We start from the raw sequence: 17,375 nt of genomic DNA, 5'->3' as shown, positions 1-17,375 counted from the left end.
AGGCATATGTGGATGCTCTTTCAGTTTCCATGTCAGCCATGGATTATTTTCTTTTATTTTTTTTTAATTCTGTAAATATATCATTTTTTATTTCTTTATATATATATTTTTTTCTACTGGTCAGCATGGTGACCCAGTTACACATACATGTATACATTCTTTTTTCTCACATTACGTGTTCCATCATAAGTGACTAGACAGAGTTCCCAGTGCTACACAGCAGGATCCCATTGCTAATCCATCCCAAAGGCAACATTCTGCATCTATTTACCCCAAGCTCCCACTCTCTCCCACTCCCTCCCCTTCCCCCTTGGCAACCACAAGTCTATTCTCCAAGTCCATGATTTTCTCTTCTGTGGAAGGGTTCCTTTGTGCCATATGTTAGATTCCAGATATAAATGATATCATATGGTATTTGTCTTTCTCTGTCTGACTTAACTTCACTCAGTATGAAAGTCTCTAGTTCCATCCATGTTGCTGCAAATGGCATTATTTTGTTCTTTTTTATGGCTGAGTAGTATTCCATTGTGTATATATACCACATCTTCCTGATCTAGTCCATCTATCAGTGGACATTTGTGTTGATTCCATGTCTTGGCTATTGTGAACAGTGCTGCAGTGAACATGTGGGTGCATGTGTCTTTTCGTCCAGATATATGCCCAAGAATGGGATTGCTGGATTATATGGTAGTTCTATGTATAATTTTCTAAGGTACTCCATACTGTTCTCCATAGTGGTTGTACCAGCTTAAATTCCCAGTGCAGAAGGGTTCCCTTTTCTCCACATACCCCCCAGCATTTGTTATTTGTGGACTTATTGATGATGGCCATCTGACTGGTGTGATGTGGTATCTCATGGTAGTTTTGATTTGCATTTCTCTAATAAATAATCAGTGATGTTGAGCATTGTTTCAAATTTAATTTAGTATCATGTTTTCGGGATTGAGTCACCCAAATATAGCCAAACATATAGTGTTTCTAACCCTCAGGAATCCCCAAGTACTAAAAAATCTAATGACTTTGTCTTACATTGGAAAAACATCAACAATGAATTGAAGTTTACAGGAAAGCAAATCAACAAAGTCAGCTACTTGGCAACATAATCCAAACTACTCTTTTTATAGGGACCATCTAGTAAAATAAGTATTTGAAATTTATTATGGATGTGTTAATTTTCAAATTGTGTTAATTTAAATTAAGCTACTAGTATCAAAAGATAATAGACTGATCAATTATATGTATGTTTCATATAGTTCTATAAAGGCCTTTATTCACAAAAATTAACTGTGGATAGATGTTGCTTTAGTGAAATAGAAGGCTAAATAACATTTATATATAATTCATTAGCAAGCATAACTAGAATCACAAATGCATGTTCTCTATAAAAGCGTATTAGTAGATTACATCACATATACATGCACATTTATACACATGCATGTACATATAAATATCTATGATTATATATAAATTTTCATTATTTGATAGTACTTTTATAATTAGCCTGATTGTGGGAATAACAATAATTTTTAAATTCAAATCACACATGAAAAATTTGAGTGAAATGTGCAATATACTGTGTTAATATTGGCTTAAGCAAATGAATATTTACTGTAATGACTTGGCAAGTTCAGAGGAAGAAATTAATGTTATAGCTTGGACAATTTGTCATTTCTTACTACAGAATTTTTAATAGTACTAAATTCCACTGAGGAGAAAAACCATATAAAGAAAAAAATATATTAACACTATAATTTGCAAAAGTTGAATACTGACAAATATTTAAAATGGATTCCTCTTTTTAAAAATGAGATTATGACGAGGTATTTCGATCCCTTTTTCAAATCAACTTCAACTAAAACTATAATCAACTTCCCTGTCTCATGTCATGGAAATATGAGCTAAAGATGTGATGTTGCTAATAAACACTTTACAGAAAGGGAACACATGAATACCTATGAGCTTTAGCTGAGTTTCCAGTGTAAAAATCAGTGCTTTTCTGAAAAAAAAAATTAAATCAATTTCTTTAAATAATTAATTTAAATCCCAATTTAAATTTCTAATAAGAGAAATCCTAGTGAGTTTTAATGCTTTTGGGGCCCTGTCAATGCACTTTCAGTGACAGGGTAAGTGATAGAGGAATATAAAATCCCTGAAGCACTTAACGGGCAATTAAAAGCAGTTCAGTTAAATTTATGAAGTGGTTGTTGGGAACTTATCCTCAACACCAAAGAAGTGCTGTTGTATTGGTCCCCTCCCCCCTGCAGTGATTTTAATATATAGATGAAGCATCAATCAAAGGAACAATATTAAGGAGTTCCCATCATGGTGCAGTGGGATCAGCAGCATCTCTGGAGCGCTGGGACACAGGTTGGCTCCCTGGCCCACCATAGGGTTTAAGGATCTGGGGTTACCGTGGCTGCTGCATATGTCGCAACTGCAGCTTGGATCTCATCCCTAGCCCTGGAACTCCATATGCCACAAGACAGCCAAAAAAGAAAAAATAAACAGTATTAATACCCATCAAAGTATCATTAAATGCCCCACTCAGTCCATTATCTTGGCCAAAGTATATATTCTGATTTTAGGTTTTAAGGAAAGAAATTACAATTGGCCAGAGGAATTAGAGAAGGTTTAATGGAAGATATTGAATTGAGTTTAGAAGGATAGTGGGATTTGGAAAGAGAATAAGAAAGACTGCTACTTTCCTGGGTTGGAGAAGAGCAGCTTTGCTGTCAGTTTGCCTGGGATGGAATTTGTATTCTACAACATATTAACACTGTGGCCTTGAGGAAATCCTTTAATCCCTGTATGCCTCTGTTTTCTATCTGTTCAATGGAAATAATATACTGTATATCCAATAGTTTGTCATGGGAATTAAATTACTTATGCACATAAAATTCTTAGGCAAGTCTTGGAGTTCCTATCATGGCTCAGTGGTTAACAAACCCCATTAGGAACCATGAGGATGTGGGTTCGATCCCTGGCCTCCCTCAGTGGGTTAGGGATCCAGCATTGCCATGAGCTGTGGTGTAGGTCACAGATGCAGCTTGGATCCCATGTTTCTGTGGCTGTGGCATAGTCCTGCAGCTACAGGTCTGATTAGACCCCTAGCCCAGGGACCTCCATATGCCTTGGGTGCAGCCCTAAAAAAAGAGAAAAAAAAATTCGTAGGCAAGTCTTGTCAAATAGTCAATGTTCAGTGAGGTTTACTATTACTATTAGTAGTGCTAGAAATAGTACAGCAGAGAATAATAGTTAAAAGTATGGGATATTAAATTGCTATAAATCCAGTAGTGGCTCTGCCATTTATTATCTGTTATGTTGGGACAGAATACTTTGTTTGCTGTGCCTTAGTTTCCTCATCTATAAAATTGGAATGATAAGTTTACTTCCTTCTCCGGAAAGTTTTTGTGAGGAGTAAATGAGTTAACACATGTAAAGCTCTTAGAACAACATCTCCTCTTATGAACATCGTAATAATTAACCATAATATTAATAGAAATAATGGTAACAGTATTATTGTCTGAAGCAAAGATTTATCAATAGTGATACAAGTTAAGAAACTGGGGATATTAGGATTAAGCAAAAGATAAAGATTAGGACAGTGAAAAACTGTGAAGAATATTGAAGGGTGTGAATTTCATGCAGGATTGGGGGTAAAGACTCTCAGAAAAGTGCTGCCTGATTAGAGTGATGGTTTAAGAAATTTGTATGGTGGTTGTATTCATGTGCTGGGGCTGTCATAACAAAGCACCACAAACTAGATGGCTTAAAGAACAGAAACATATTTCCTCACAGTTATAGAAGCTAGAAGTTAGAGGTCAAGGTGTAGGTTATGTTGGTTCCTTCCAAGGGCCTTGTGGAAAGGGCCTGTGTCAGCTCCCTCTGCTTGGCTTGTAGATGACCATCTTCCCCCTGAGTTTTCACGTCATCATCATCGTCCTTCTGTGTGTATAAGGACGCTAGTCATATTGGATTAGGGAAAACTAGTCTAGTGACTTCATTTTAATTTGATTACCTCTTTAACTACCTTATATCTAAATGCAGTCATATTCTGGAAGGGACTGGGGCTATAACTTTCATCTGTAATATCTGTGGAGGATACAGAATTCAACCCATCACACAGAGGTGATCTCGGCATATCCTTCAGCTCTTTTCCTCCAAATTTCTTGGATATTTTTTGGTTAAGTAATTAATTGAGGACGATGAAATTCAGGTCCATTTATCTCATCCTGGTAAACACACTGAATTCCTCAGACACTCATGGCTTCACTGTGTGGATACTGATGAGCACTTTGTATAAAGAGAGTAATAAATCCTTGCTGAAAAATACAACGTAATATTTAGATACACAGCAGCCCAACCAGAACAATTACTGTGTGTTTATAATACATAAATACATTTGTGAGCATTTGGGCTTGACTTTTTCACTAGGCTTTAATGTCACTTATTAATATAACCAGATATTAAAACATAGACAGAAAATAAGGCAAATAAGATCTTCAACAAAACCTTACCTACCAGCATAGCTTTTGAGAATTTGTGATGGTTTTCTCAGTTCTGCTATATAACTCATGTTTTACTTTGTGCTCCACTAACAGTTCCAGAAGAGTTCTAATCATTACTTTTATAAACTTTGGGATTATAAAAGTTTGTGAGCATTAGGTCCGATAATAAAAGCATCAATAAACTTTAACATTTCTTACTTCTGCTTCTGCTTCTGCTCTTTTCTAGATCTGGTCCTAATAAGCAGATCCTGACTATTCTTCTAGTCTCTTAAAACTGGCTTTCTTAACTCTGTGCTCTCCCCAGTCTCATTAATTACATGCCCAGCTGCGGGAGTATTCTATACCAAATGCCTCATCAGTTCCTCATTCAAAATTCAAAATTACTACCATCTAACAAGAAAGAATCCAAGCTCTTTAGTGTAGTTCTCTAGGTACATCTGATCTGGTGCTTCCATTCCTAATTTTCTCCCTACTCTCTCCTAGCTTAATTGACCACTTATCATGTTGCAGCAGAAGAAACGGTGGGGGAAAAAACTGTAATTGCAATGTATACATGTAAGGATAACCTGACCCCCTTGCTGTACAGTGGGAAAATTAAAAAAAATAAATAAAAAAAATAAAATAAAGTCCTTAAAAAAAAGCTTCCAAACTCTGTTTGTGTACCTCCATCTGAAAGCCCTTTCCTTATCTCAAGAAATGTGTTATCAGGAATTCCCATCGTGGCTCAGTGGTTAACAAACCCGACTAGTACCCTCGAGGATGCGGGTTCAATCCCTGGCCTCGCTCAGTCGGTTAAGGATCCGGCATTGTCATGAGCTGTGGTGTAGGTCGCAGATGCAGCTCAGATCCCACATGGCTGTGGCTGTGGCTATGGTGTAGACCAGCGGCTACAGCTCCGATTGGACCTCTACCCAGGGAGCCTTCATATGCCGCATGTGTGGCCCCAAAAAGACCACAAAAAAAAAAGAAATGTGTTATCAACCTATTATTTATCTCATATATAAATAAGCATTATTAATAATTTTACCTGTCTTTCAGGGTACAACTCAGGTAATGTCATTCTTGTGGAACAAGTTTGGACCCTTTTGTGCTGCAAGGGCATTATCTGCCACCTAAAGGAGGCAAAAAAAAAAAGTGATCAAACAAACAAGCATAGACCACAACTTTAGAATCAGGCATCTCACCCTAAACTTGATTTTCTTGCCTCTTTGCTAGACTACCTTCAATATATTATTTAACTTCTCTAATGTTCACTGTTCTAATCCTTAGAACAAGCTTAATAATACATACTTTGTATGTTTATCTAAAGGATTAAATAAGATGGCATGCGTATAGTTGCTAGTGAAATGTTAGATGCATGGATGCATACAGTAGGTAATTAATGAATAGTTATTGAAGTAATACACTCATTCTCCATTTCATTTTCTTCTAAAAATATATAGAAATAACTATTATAGGTGCATATAGACATAGGTATTATGAATACCTACACGTGTATGTATTCATGTGTGAACTACTGTATGTATAACTACTTTTCCTAGGAAATTCCATCCATAAGAATGGTAAGTATCAAATTACACTTACATATATAAATGGAGAATTATACCAATTGCTTCAAAATCCTTTAAAGTCTGAATTTTTAAAACTATTTACAAGGCTGGCAAATTAGCTTCTGCATATTAAACTAGATTAAAATATATGAGTAAGAGGAAAGGGACAGAAACAGAAACAGACAAATTTAAATGATAATAATAAGGATTTCTTAAAAGCCCACATTATAGAAACCAGTGATCGTCCTCTTTTTCTAAATGTGACTAAGTTAAAAATCTATGGTTTTTTCTGAATGTGACTGAATTAAAAATATGGTTGCTTAATTCATAATGAAGGAAAGAACTAAAACTGACAGTATTTTTACGACGATTGAAGCCACATGGCAAAATAAAGAGTGCAGAGTTTATGGTCAGAAGACCTAGGTTTGAACCTGAACTCCACCTGTTGAGATTACTACATTACAAAAAACCTTTGGAGAATGTAATGTAAGTTGTCAGATGCTCAGGTTTCTTAGTGATGAAACAGTATATAGAAAAGTGATTGATAAATTAAGAGCAATTCACATTATGTTTATTCTTTTAGCTTTTGATATTTAAATAATTTATCAATTGGCTAGTGGAAAAATTTAAAGAATAATAAATTAATATGACTTATTGTTCAAGTCCATATCATTACAAACATTTTAAGATTTTCCTTATTAGTTCAGAGGAAGCACAGTGCTGGTGAGGGAGGATATGTTATTATATAGCCTTCAGAGTTTCTAAGTGTTGGTACTTTCTTGATAGATAATTCCCTGGTGTGATGTTAGGCACTAACGTTTACATTATAAGATATTTAGCAGACCAGAAGCCCACTGGGAAACCAAGTTGTGGTGATCAAAATGTCTCCAGACATTGTAAAATGTCCCTGAAGGGGAATGTGACCCTCTGCTAAAAAAACAAAACAAAACAAAACAAAACAAAACAAAACACTGATTGGACTTCCTCTGTCTCACATCTTAACTACTCAGCATTGTCTCTGCAGTGGCTCTGGTTTGATCCCTGACCCGGGAACTTCCATATGCCACAGGTGTGGCCACATGATTTACTTTTTAAACAAAACAAAACAAAACATAAACCCCAAACACTCATCCAGAGAGTTAGCGAAAGATTCTTCTTTTGTCCCTGAATAAACTCACCACACAGATGATTAAAATAAATTGAAATATTTTTCAATACATAAATCAGAGATGCACATATTTTTTTATCTAGGCAGATGGTGCCATCCCTTGTGCCTAATTTCCTTTTTGGATTATATCTTATGTCACAACCAAAGGCACAAATATCATTTTGTTGACTGTATCAAAATGTAACAACATTTATCACCAAATCAATGAACTCTTTAGAAGGGCAGGTCTGAAATGGTTTAATGTGGCTTTTTTTTTTTTCTCACTAAAAAACTATAGTGATAGTTTTAGAAAAATATTTAAAATTATCAGTAGGATATAACCTGAATCCTAGTTTCTCTAGTGCCTAAAAACAAGATAGAGGATCTATCCTAGGAACATTGTCAGTTTTTTTTTTTTTCATTTATCATTTTGCTGATCTTTCAAAATAATGCTAAATTCAAGTCCTATAGTTGCCTATACAAAATTAAACTATTATACTTAACTGGACAACCAAAGATTTTTATGATAGTAAGTTTGATTTTTATCTATAATTTTTGCTACTTTTTTTTTGCTCTTCTATAATTTATCTCTTGTTAACCAATCCATCCCCAGCTCCTGGAAAGGAGCTTGAGAATATTGAGCAAATATGTCAGACACTTGAGTTAAAAAATGAGAGGAATTCCTGCTCTTATCGTGAAAAGAGACATTTAAAGAAATGATAATTCAAAGTATCGTCTGAGAGAGGTAGGGGTGGGAGGAGGAAGAGATTGTCGAAGATGACTTTACAGTGCAGGCAACATTTGAGCTGAACATTTAAATACTAAATGGCATTTACCATATGGAGAAGATGAAAGTATTGGACAGGCCAATGAAATCAAGAGAAACAAAAGTATGGACATCTGAAAACACAAGACACATTCAAGGGATGCTAAAAAGATGTGTCTGCTTAGAGACTAAAATAATGAGAAAGACAAGCAGAAGATAAGACAAAAGAATGTAATTTGGAGCTGACTGGGAAATAAAGCAATTTCCTCAAATTCTAAAATTCAATAATTTTTACACTGTAGAATTCATAATCTTCAGTAATTAGATTTAATTTTTCCCAAGGCTCTAGCTTGTCTACATTAGGAACAGATGCATAACAGCAAGTTGATCAAAAATATTCATTATTATTCTTAGTAAAAGAAATACTCCTACTTTATATAGAGCACTATCTATATAAAGATGTTATATCTTCTGCAGTGTATCTTTAAAGATAAGGATTATCAATTTGGTGTATTGAGGAGGAATTGGGAAAAATGCAAGAGTTATTGCCATAGGCATGGGTTACATTCTTATTCTTTCATCATAGTGCTTCTGATGGAGAAAAGGCATATTTCCATGATCATTTTCTTTCTGCACTTCCTAGTTGCTTATCTGTCTCCCCATTAGAGAATCAACTCAAATGTAGTGTCTAGCACATACACAAAGCTTTCAATAAAATCTGTTGGCCTGTTTGAAATTGGTATGCAGTGCCCATGTCTATACGTACATTCCTACAAATTCTCTGGAATTTTGTAATTTCCTACTGTGTTTAATACACTGAGCCTCAAATTTTATGATGATCTTGCTCTGATCTTTTTAAACTTATTTTTATTAAAGCACTTGATTTACAGTGTTGTGTCAATTTCTGCTATAGCATAGTGACCCCATCATGTATATATACATTCTTTTTCTCATACTGTCTTCTGTCGTGTTCTATCCCAAGAGATTGGATATAGTTCCCTGTGCTGTACTGTAGAACCTCATTGCTTATCTATTCTAATTATAATAGTTTGCATCTACCAACCCCGAACTTCCTGTCCATCTCACTCCCTCCTCTTCCCACTTGGCAACCACAAGTCTATTCTCTCTGTGTGTCTGTTTCTGTTTTGTAGAGAGGTTCATTTAATCTTAAAAACATTTCTACAGGGTTAGACATGGGCCTCAACTTAAAGGAAACCTTGGCTCTCTGGACACTTAGAAGTTCCTTCTTGATGAGCCCAGATTTCTAGTTGGCTTATAATATAGTATCTATAAAATAGGTTACTTATTTGTTTATGATTTTAAACCTCATTTCTGGACTGAGAAGTGACTCCATTTATTAAAGAATATATTCTATTTTAGTTTCCAGCCACAATCCCATTTCTCTTGCATTGAAATATGTTTTAAGGTAAAATATCTTCTATTAAATTTGATAGATTTAAGTAAAACTACATGACATGCTTCCATCAAAGGAAATGAAAATCATTCTTCAAAGCAGGATCAATTTGCAATTGTGACAGATGAGGCTTTTCAAATTTAACTGTGATTCAACAATGGCACTTTGATGTCTTAGAAATTATTGACAGAGGAGCAATTCTCTATTTTAGACTGTTCTACTTTCAGTTTGGTTCTTCATAATAGGGACTCTCTACAGGGTCTTGCCATTTTTATTTTGCAAACTAGTTTGTATCATAATAAAAATCTGCATGTTATGAAAACTTTCTGATTTTATAATAGAAAATGTTTTCTCATATTTATATTAGAGAAAATCTGTTCTTCCTTTGAGCAATTAATGTATATTGATTCATAAATTATCATGCGCATTATAACATAGTCTTAGTTGACAAATAGCTCTATTTCAAGCAAACATATATTGCATTTAGTTTTTGTCACTGATGAAAAAATTCCTAAACACTAAAGAATCAAATTTCTTCAAGAATAGCCAAGCCAAGATCATTATAAACATCAAAGGAAAAGTGACAGAGAAGAATAATAGACTGTGGCACAGTAGCTTAAGGATCTGGCATTGTCTCTGAAGTGACTCAGGCCACTGCTGAGACCAGGGTTCAATCCCTGGCCTGGTACAGTGACTTAAGGATCCTGCATTATTGAAGCTGTGGCATAGGTTGCAGCTGCAACTCAGATTCGATACCTGGCCTAGGAAATTCCATATGCCATAGGTGCAGCCCAAAAATAATAATAATGATAATAATAACAATAATAATAGATTGAAATCAAGATCTCTGCCCCAAATATTGAACCATAGCTCTCTGCTGAGGCATCAATACCCACAAAGTCACCCAATGAAAGCTCATAGGCAGGTATAGCTTTTCTAGAGTTATAGCTTTAAAAATCTTTTCTTCTTTTTAGGACCATACCCACAGCCTATGGAAGTTCCCAGGCTAGGGATAGAGTAGGAGCTGTAGCTGCCAGCCTGTACCACAGCCACAGCAATGCAGAGTCTGAGCCATGTCTATGACCTACATCACAGCTCACTGCAATGCCGGATCCTTAACCCACTGAGAGAGGCCAAGGACCAAATATGCATCTTCATGGATACTAGTCAGATTCCTCTCCACTGAGCCATGATGGGAACTCCCATGGCTTTAAAAATCTTTGATCTCTGATTATTGAGGGTTCATGAAAAAGTGTTCAATAGTTCTCAGAGAAATGAAAAAATAAGAACAGTTCAGTCAATTTTTCATAAATGCAAACATTTTTCATTGAAAGGATTATCCATAAAATAGGAAACTGACATTGTTTTAAGGCCTTTTCTTTATAAGTATTATTATCAGTAAGATGTTTATTGTTGTCTTTAACATCTTTCCTTGGAAAAATTTAAAGTAGTCAATCTTGTGTATGTCTCATTTTTTTCTTTGAAACTGTACTAAACACCCAAAACCTGATTGAAACCACTACTGTGAAAAACAGCAATGGGTACTTCTGTGAATTTCCTTTCCTTCTAGCCACAGGGCTCAAGAATAGGCATGCATAACCCTTGCCTCAATTCTTAATAAAGAGTAGGTGAACTGGCAAGAGTTCAGTAAGCTAGAGTTCTCTAGCATTTAAGACATTTCTTTAGAGGATAAATGTTATGTCGTGGTTTCAATCAATCAGCAAGAAGCTGAATTAAAATATCACTGACTACTAAGATATATATTACAATATCGTCCTCAAAACAGTATTAACATACCTGTCATGATTTAATCATTCTTCAATCTGAATCCATTTTGCAGTACAGATTTATTCTGTCATTTGCCAAAACTGAATTCAGTATCATTTAGTTATTGTATAAAATGTTTCTAGGTTTCCCTATCCCATTGCATAACCTTCAGTGCAAAGATTTAGTATCAAATGCTCACATCACAGAGAATCATTGTTTGTAATTGTCAAGGTCATCCCATATTCCAGGATCACTGGAAATAATAAGAAACAAATAAGATTGAAAAGCATCCTACATGATATGACAGAGTCTTGAGAAAACATAAGTTGTCTGTGAGTCATGGTCTAAGGGAGTCATTGTGCACTTGACATTATGTTGAATTCTTTCTCTTTTCTCCTTCCAGTGAAATCGGATGAGTTACAGACAATCAAGAAAGAATTAACCCAAATCAAAACTAAAATTGACTCCTTGCTAGGGCGCCTGGAGAAGATTGAGAAGCAGCAGAAGGCGGAGGCAGGTAAGTGAAAAAGATCTGTGGCCATAGACATGTCAGAATTAAACCACTGAAACACTGTCAAATATGAGGACAGCACAGGCCCAGGGCAACACTGGCTGAGTTTAACAGAGTTCCATACAGATTCATGAATACAGTCTTTAAGCTTAGAACGGCAATTATGGAACTTGGGTTTTTTACTTTTTAGAGAAAGTGAGCCAATTTGCCTTAAATTCATATTCTTAAAAAGAGGGGGGGAGTGTTTTGATGCTAATAATAAGAAACAGTTGGATCATAAATAAAAGTTTATATCTCAATATCAAGAAAATAAAATCAGCAGATATTACTATCAGGCTAAACCTATGTTCATATTTCATTAAATTAACTGCAGCAAAAGTTAACAGATTTCAAAAAACATGATTATAAAGCTCCACTCCTATCTTGCTGAAATTCTGCAAAACTTCAGAACCCAGTGTCGGGATCTCTGTATCAGCAGTATGCCTGGCCACTCAAGGCCAGGTCATTTGACTGTTCTTTAACCTAACATCTTCTCTCCTTTAAATTATCAGTCTTGACCCCAGTTGCATGCTAATAAAATTATAATACCCTTTTACATGGCAACAGATAGTTTTAAAATGCTAGAATATGAGAATTGGCATAAACTTGGAGATGAACTAGTGCATAACTTGAGAATTGTTTTCTACAGGGTCTTAGGTGCCTCAGAGGCTCCTTGGAGATGAGATGCGAGCTGGCAGGAGACCCAGGAGGCAGATGAATTCATGCCTCTTCCAAACCCAGCCTCCGCTCCAAACAGTATAGCTCCACCCAATTTTTTTTTTATATGTAAGGATTCAACATAAGACTTCATTTGCTAAAAGGGCTTCACTTTTTCAAAAATAAACAATAAGGTTTTGAAAACCATTGATCAAATCCAGCCTCTTCATTCAGCCGATGAGAAAATGAAGGTTCAAGGAGGTAGACTGATTTTTCCATAGCCACATAACTAGTTCATGATAGAACTAGGCCTCAAACCCAAGTCTTGTAAGTGAAACCCATGCCCTTTCCTGTGCAGAGTCTCAATCTCAGGTTCCATGCAGGGCCCAGTCTCAGGATTTCCCTGAAGTGAGGCTCCCTGGGTAACAACTAACTGATGAAAAGAGTTGGGATCTAGGGTCCCTGAGCTACAACAAAGAGGAACCTCTCTGTTGATTGACTATATTACTGGGGAGAGGACTAGGGCTTACCCTCCAGTGACGAGGCAGGTAGGGCTCAAGACCAAAAAAACACAGCGATGAGGTGGTGTTACAGATGGGTAAGGAAAATAAACTTGAGTTCAAATCCTTACACATCATTTAGCCTCAAATTTCTCATTTATAAAATGAGGACAGTGACGGCTTCCTCACATTATGAGAAATGAGTAAAGTAGCCCATATAGGTAACACAGGAACCCTTAACACAGAGTACAAGGTCAATAGTTGAAGCTATTTGGTGTTAACAACATAAACACATGTAGGCAAAGGAGTATTTCCTACTGCTTTCACGTTGCCATTTTTAAAAAGTATAAGCCACATTTGTTAGTACATGGTAGATTCCCAGTAACTTTTATTAAGCTAATGATAAATGAATATCAGATAAAATAGAATCATTTTTCTCAAATATTTCTGTTGTATTTTCTATGGATAAAAGATATACTGTTCTGCTTCTTAATAGAGAAATTTAGATTTTTAGAAAGTTTTTTTATATGCTGTCTATGGAACTAATCTAAAGTGTTGCTGGAACTGAAATGTCTTGTGAGGTTGCCTAAATCAATATTTCCCTTTGAGGAACTTCTGTGAAATTCGTTATTATGTAAAACAACCCTTACAGCAAAGGACTTTGATAACCAATTTGCACTTCAGTTTAAAGGATTAAGGAGAACTCATTTAAATATAAATCACCTCAAAGAGAAAAATGTGATCCTTATTCCATCATATTATAACTTCCAGTTTCCTGCAATGAATAATACCTTCCACATATCTCCTTAGAAGATCATCTATAAACGTAACACTAAAATTCAAAGCTTGCATTTTCTTTTCATGAAAGGCTGTCACCTTATTTTTCACACATGTTCAAACATTCGCAGTCATGAGACTGTTATTTTTTAAAATGATAGGTTTAGTCCTTTGATATTTATGTCTTTCTCACTTTATCATGTCAGGAAGAAAATGGAGTTATTTAATTTGTAATTTAATTCTCTTAGTAATTGTCTCCTGCATAGTATTCATAGTTATGGAGATAAGATGATCATTTTTTATTTTTTATGAAAAGAAATCAGGGTTGTATGGAGTCAATACTATATTATGGAAAGTGGAGAGAAATATATTAAAATCTTTTTAAATGCTCAATACCTCCTTATTCAATTTAAGGGCACACCCATTTTAATATTCATTTGGTTGTAAGCTAATTATTCAGTAGTTAACATTTATTCTTCACTGTTGTTCTTTTATATATCTTTTTATATATCTCTTACTCCCAATTTAGTCTTAGTCATTTGTTGATGAAAGTTTCCAGCCTAGAACAGTGGCAGGAAGGAGATGGAGGGTTATACACAAAAGGTAGATAAAGCCACACACCATAGACCTTGTCATGAGTTCAAGTTTCATAGGATCACTTTTTTGCTTTTCTCTTTGAGGTAATTCCTAAGCTATCAGAAGCAATTGTAATGAGGTATAATGACATCATTTTGGAATTTCTGTACCTTAAATTGCTGCTAGGAGATGTCTGCACAGTATCCTATCTCTCCCTTTGAGGTTGTAAACTTCCTCAGAGCAAGGTCATGTTTTCCCTTCCTTTTCTAATACTTTTCCAGCACCATGTGCTATATGCCCTGGGCACAACTTGCAAGTCATTTACCTTTTCTAGGTCTCAAGCCTCTCAAATGTAAACTAGAGGAAGGGATTATGGCATCAAACCATATATTTCAGCTTTTAAATTATGATTGTATGAATCTACCCTGCTTCTATTTTTTTTTTCCTATTAAAATCATTCAAATAACACTACTTTAGGATGTGGTGACTATAGAGTACTGAAAAGAACAAATAACACATATCAGTTTAGCCTATAATTGTGCCTCATTCATAGATAATTTTTCTAAAAGAGCCACATATAAATTGCCACATATGAAGAGCACAGTCTATGTGTGGTTTACACTATGATATAAAATGACCATAAAGATGTTGGCATGGGTGCCACCCAAGGAAACAGTCAACCAGTTTGCCCTGCGGAAGCAATATCCTTTTATACCTGAGGCTACCCATCAATATTTCATACCCCATTGTTCATGTGAACAGTCAAGGATCACCAAAAGGTAGAAAATATTTAACTTAAAAAGCAAATACCAAAAAAGAAGAGTAGAGGTGTAAGAAATTGGAGGAAAGAGATTGTGCAGAAATAATACAACTTCAAAATTTAAAAAAAGAACACCAATTAATACCCTCAGAGAGAAAAAGAAGATATTGCATCCATTAAATAAGAACACAAGACTAAAACTCAATATTCCAAGGGCAGATTAAAGAACTTTTTGAAATTAACATTTGATAGCATAAGTAAATAACACAGGACTGAAAGACAAAATTGGGGACACTCTCTCAGATAATATAAAAGAAAATACAGATGGAAAATAGGAAGGGTATGAAAATTGTTGTATGAAAACTGAAACCAGGGTTTGAGAAAGAAAGAGGAGAAGGATCATCAAAAAAAATTATTTTCAGGAAAAAAAAATATAATCAAAACTGAAAAGTTCATTTGTGCCATCAGAGAGAAAGACAAATACCATAACTAAAAAGGTTAAATGTTTTAAAGAGGATCAATTAAAAGGGAAAAAAAGAGATTGACTTGTCTTTAGCAAATGGATCAAAAATTTCCTAACTGCCTCCTGGAGAACTTCCTGTGGCTTCCTTCAGATAAGTGTCACTGTACACTTGTTAAAAAAAAAAAAAGGCAAGACTTCACTCAAGACTACTGTAATAAAGGTCAAGACTTTTGGAATAGAGGATGGGAAGTGAACTCAACTCTACCAAACCAAAAGGTAGGAGAGTTTTTAAATGCTGGAGTGAGTTGATAGAAAAAGATTGGAAGATATTAGCAGGGAGTTTGATCAATATGATGAGGCCATCTGTGTCTGCTGATTGACTCTATGGAAATTAGGCTCCTACTAGGAGACAAGAGTCCTATTTTTTCTGATGATTGTTTCAAAGGAAGGGTCTCCAGGTCTTGAGAAGACACATGTGGGTTGTAAAAGATGGACAACTCAAAAGAGCATAGAGGAGTTCCCCTCCAGGCTCAGCAGAAAGGAATCTGACTAGTATCCATGAGGACACAGGTTCAATTCCTGGCCTCACTCAGTGGGTTAAGGATACAGCGTTGCCATGAGCTGTGGTGTAGGTCACAGATGTGGCTCAGATCTGGCATTGCTGTGGCTGTGGTGTAGGCCAACGGCTACAGCTCCAATTGGACCCCTAGCCTAGGAACCTCCATATGCCGTGGGTGTGGCCAAAAAGAAAAAAAAAAAGCATAGAAAGAATTTACAATTGTAAGTTTTCTAAAATAAATGCTATAAGAAAAAGGATGTCAGGGCCCATAATAAGAATGAAGTCTGTCTAAAGTTCAGTCAAGCCAAGGGGAACATTAAGGCCTTTTGGGGAACAATCACAGTCTTTCAAAATTGAACTCTTTCTCATCTAAATTTACTCTTCTCTCCGCACAGCCTCTGTCACATCATTATTATATAAATCTTGTCAATCATATTACCAACCTCAGCATCATCGTCTATTCCTACTGTAGTCAGTGTTGCAAAATCTGACCTATGGCATCTTTTACTTCATCCACTGGCCCCATTTTCCCAAGGCCAATCCTAAAGCCCTCTCACTTGCTTCAGTTGCACCCACCTTATTTTTTACTTATTTATTTATTTATTTAAAAAATTTTTTTTTGTCTTTTTGTCTTTTCTAGGGCCTTACCCGTGGCATATGGAGTTTCCCAGGCTAGGGGTCTAATCAGAGCTATAGCCGCCGGCCTATGCCAGAGTCTCAGCAACACGGGATCTGAGCCGTGTCCATGACCTATACCACAGCTCATGGCAATGCTGGATCCCTAACCCACTGAGCAAGGCCAGGAATCGAACCCAAAACCTCATAGTTCCTAGTTGGATTCATTAACCACTAAGCCATGACGGGAACTACCACCACTTTATTTTTTAAAGAATTTCTAGCTGGTCTCTCCACTTTTAGCTTTTTCCTCCCTAATTCATCTTCCTTGGGGCAAATAGATTTAAGCTACTAAAACATCCATGGCCCCAGATTTGGGAATCAAACAGAACTAAGTTCAACATCATGACCTAGTCCCAAAACCTACCAGCTTCATGAAATTTGGAAAGATCTTTATAAAATTTATAAAATGGGTGAAATAATATCTATCCCTTAAAATTACGATGAGATTTAAATAAACAGGTTGGTAAATTTTTTTAATGGTTTGAATTGAATCTATGTTCACCTCAACTATATAGGAAACTTCTTGTGAACAAATTTGAGGTCATTTTCACCAGGTACGTACTTACATAACTGATATTTTCATTTCACAGCATTCCTCTTATATAGCTTTCCTAGTGCTCATTGATGTTGTTGTTAGTAATACTAGCCTTAATAAGTGCATCTTTCTAAATGGCATTTACTGGAATCATTGAGTTAAATTTAT

At 35.6% G+C, this 17,375-nt stretch overlaps 1 protein-coding gene across 18 annotated transcripts in view; it reads left to right on the top strand.

The window, feature by feature from the left end:
* Positions 1-17,375, top strand: part of RALYL (RALY RNA binding protein-like) — a 774,288-nt gene that overhangs the window by 703,073 nt on the left and 53,840 nt on the right. For all 18 annotated transcript variants that reach the window (XM_021090630.1, XM_021090635.1, XM_021090620.1 and 15 more), the window contains one exon: positions 11,556-11,669. In XM_021090630.1, the coding sequence (XP_020946289.1) occupies positions 11,556-11,669 (114 nt within the window). The remainder of the gene's footprint in view (positions 1-11,555; positions 11,670-17,375) is intronic.

The sequence above is a fragment of the Sus scrofa genome, chromosome 4 (genome assembly GCF_000003025.6).
Source record: "Sus scrofa isolate TJ Tabasco breed Duroc chromosome 4, Sscrofa11.1, whole genome shotgun sequence".
NCBI classification, from domain to species: Eukaryota; Metazoa; Chordata; class Mammalia; order Artiodactyla; family Suidae; genus Sus; species Sus scrofa.
The sequence above is the reverse complement of the archived record's forward strand: the minus strand, read 5'-3'. Positions and strand labels throughout refer to the sequence as shown.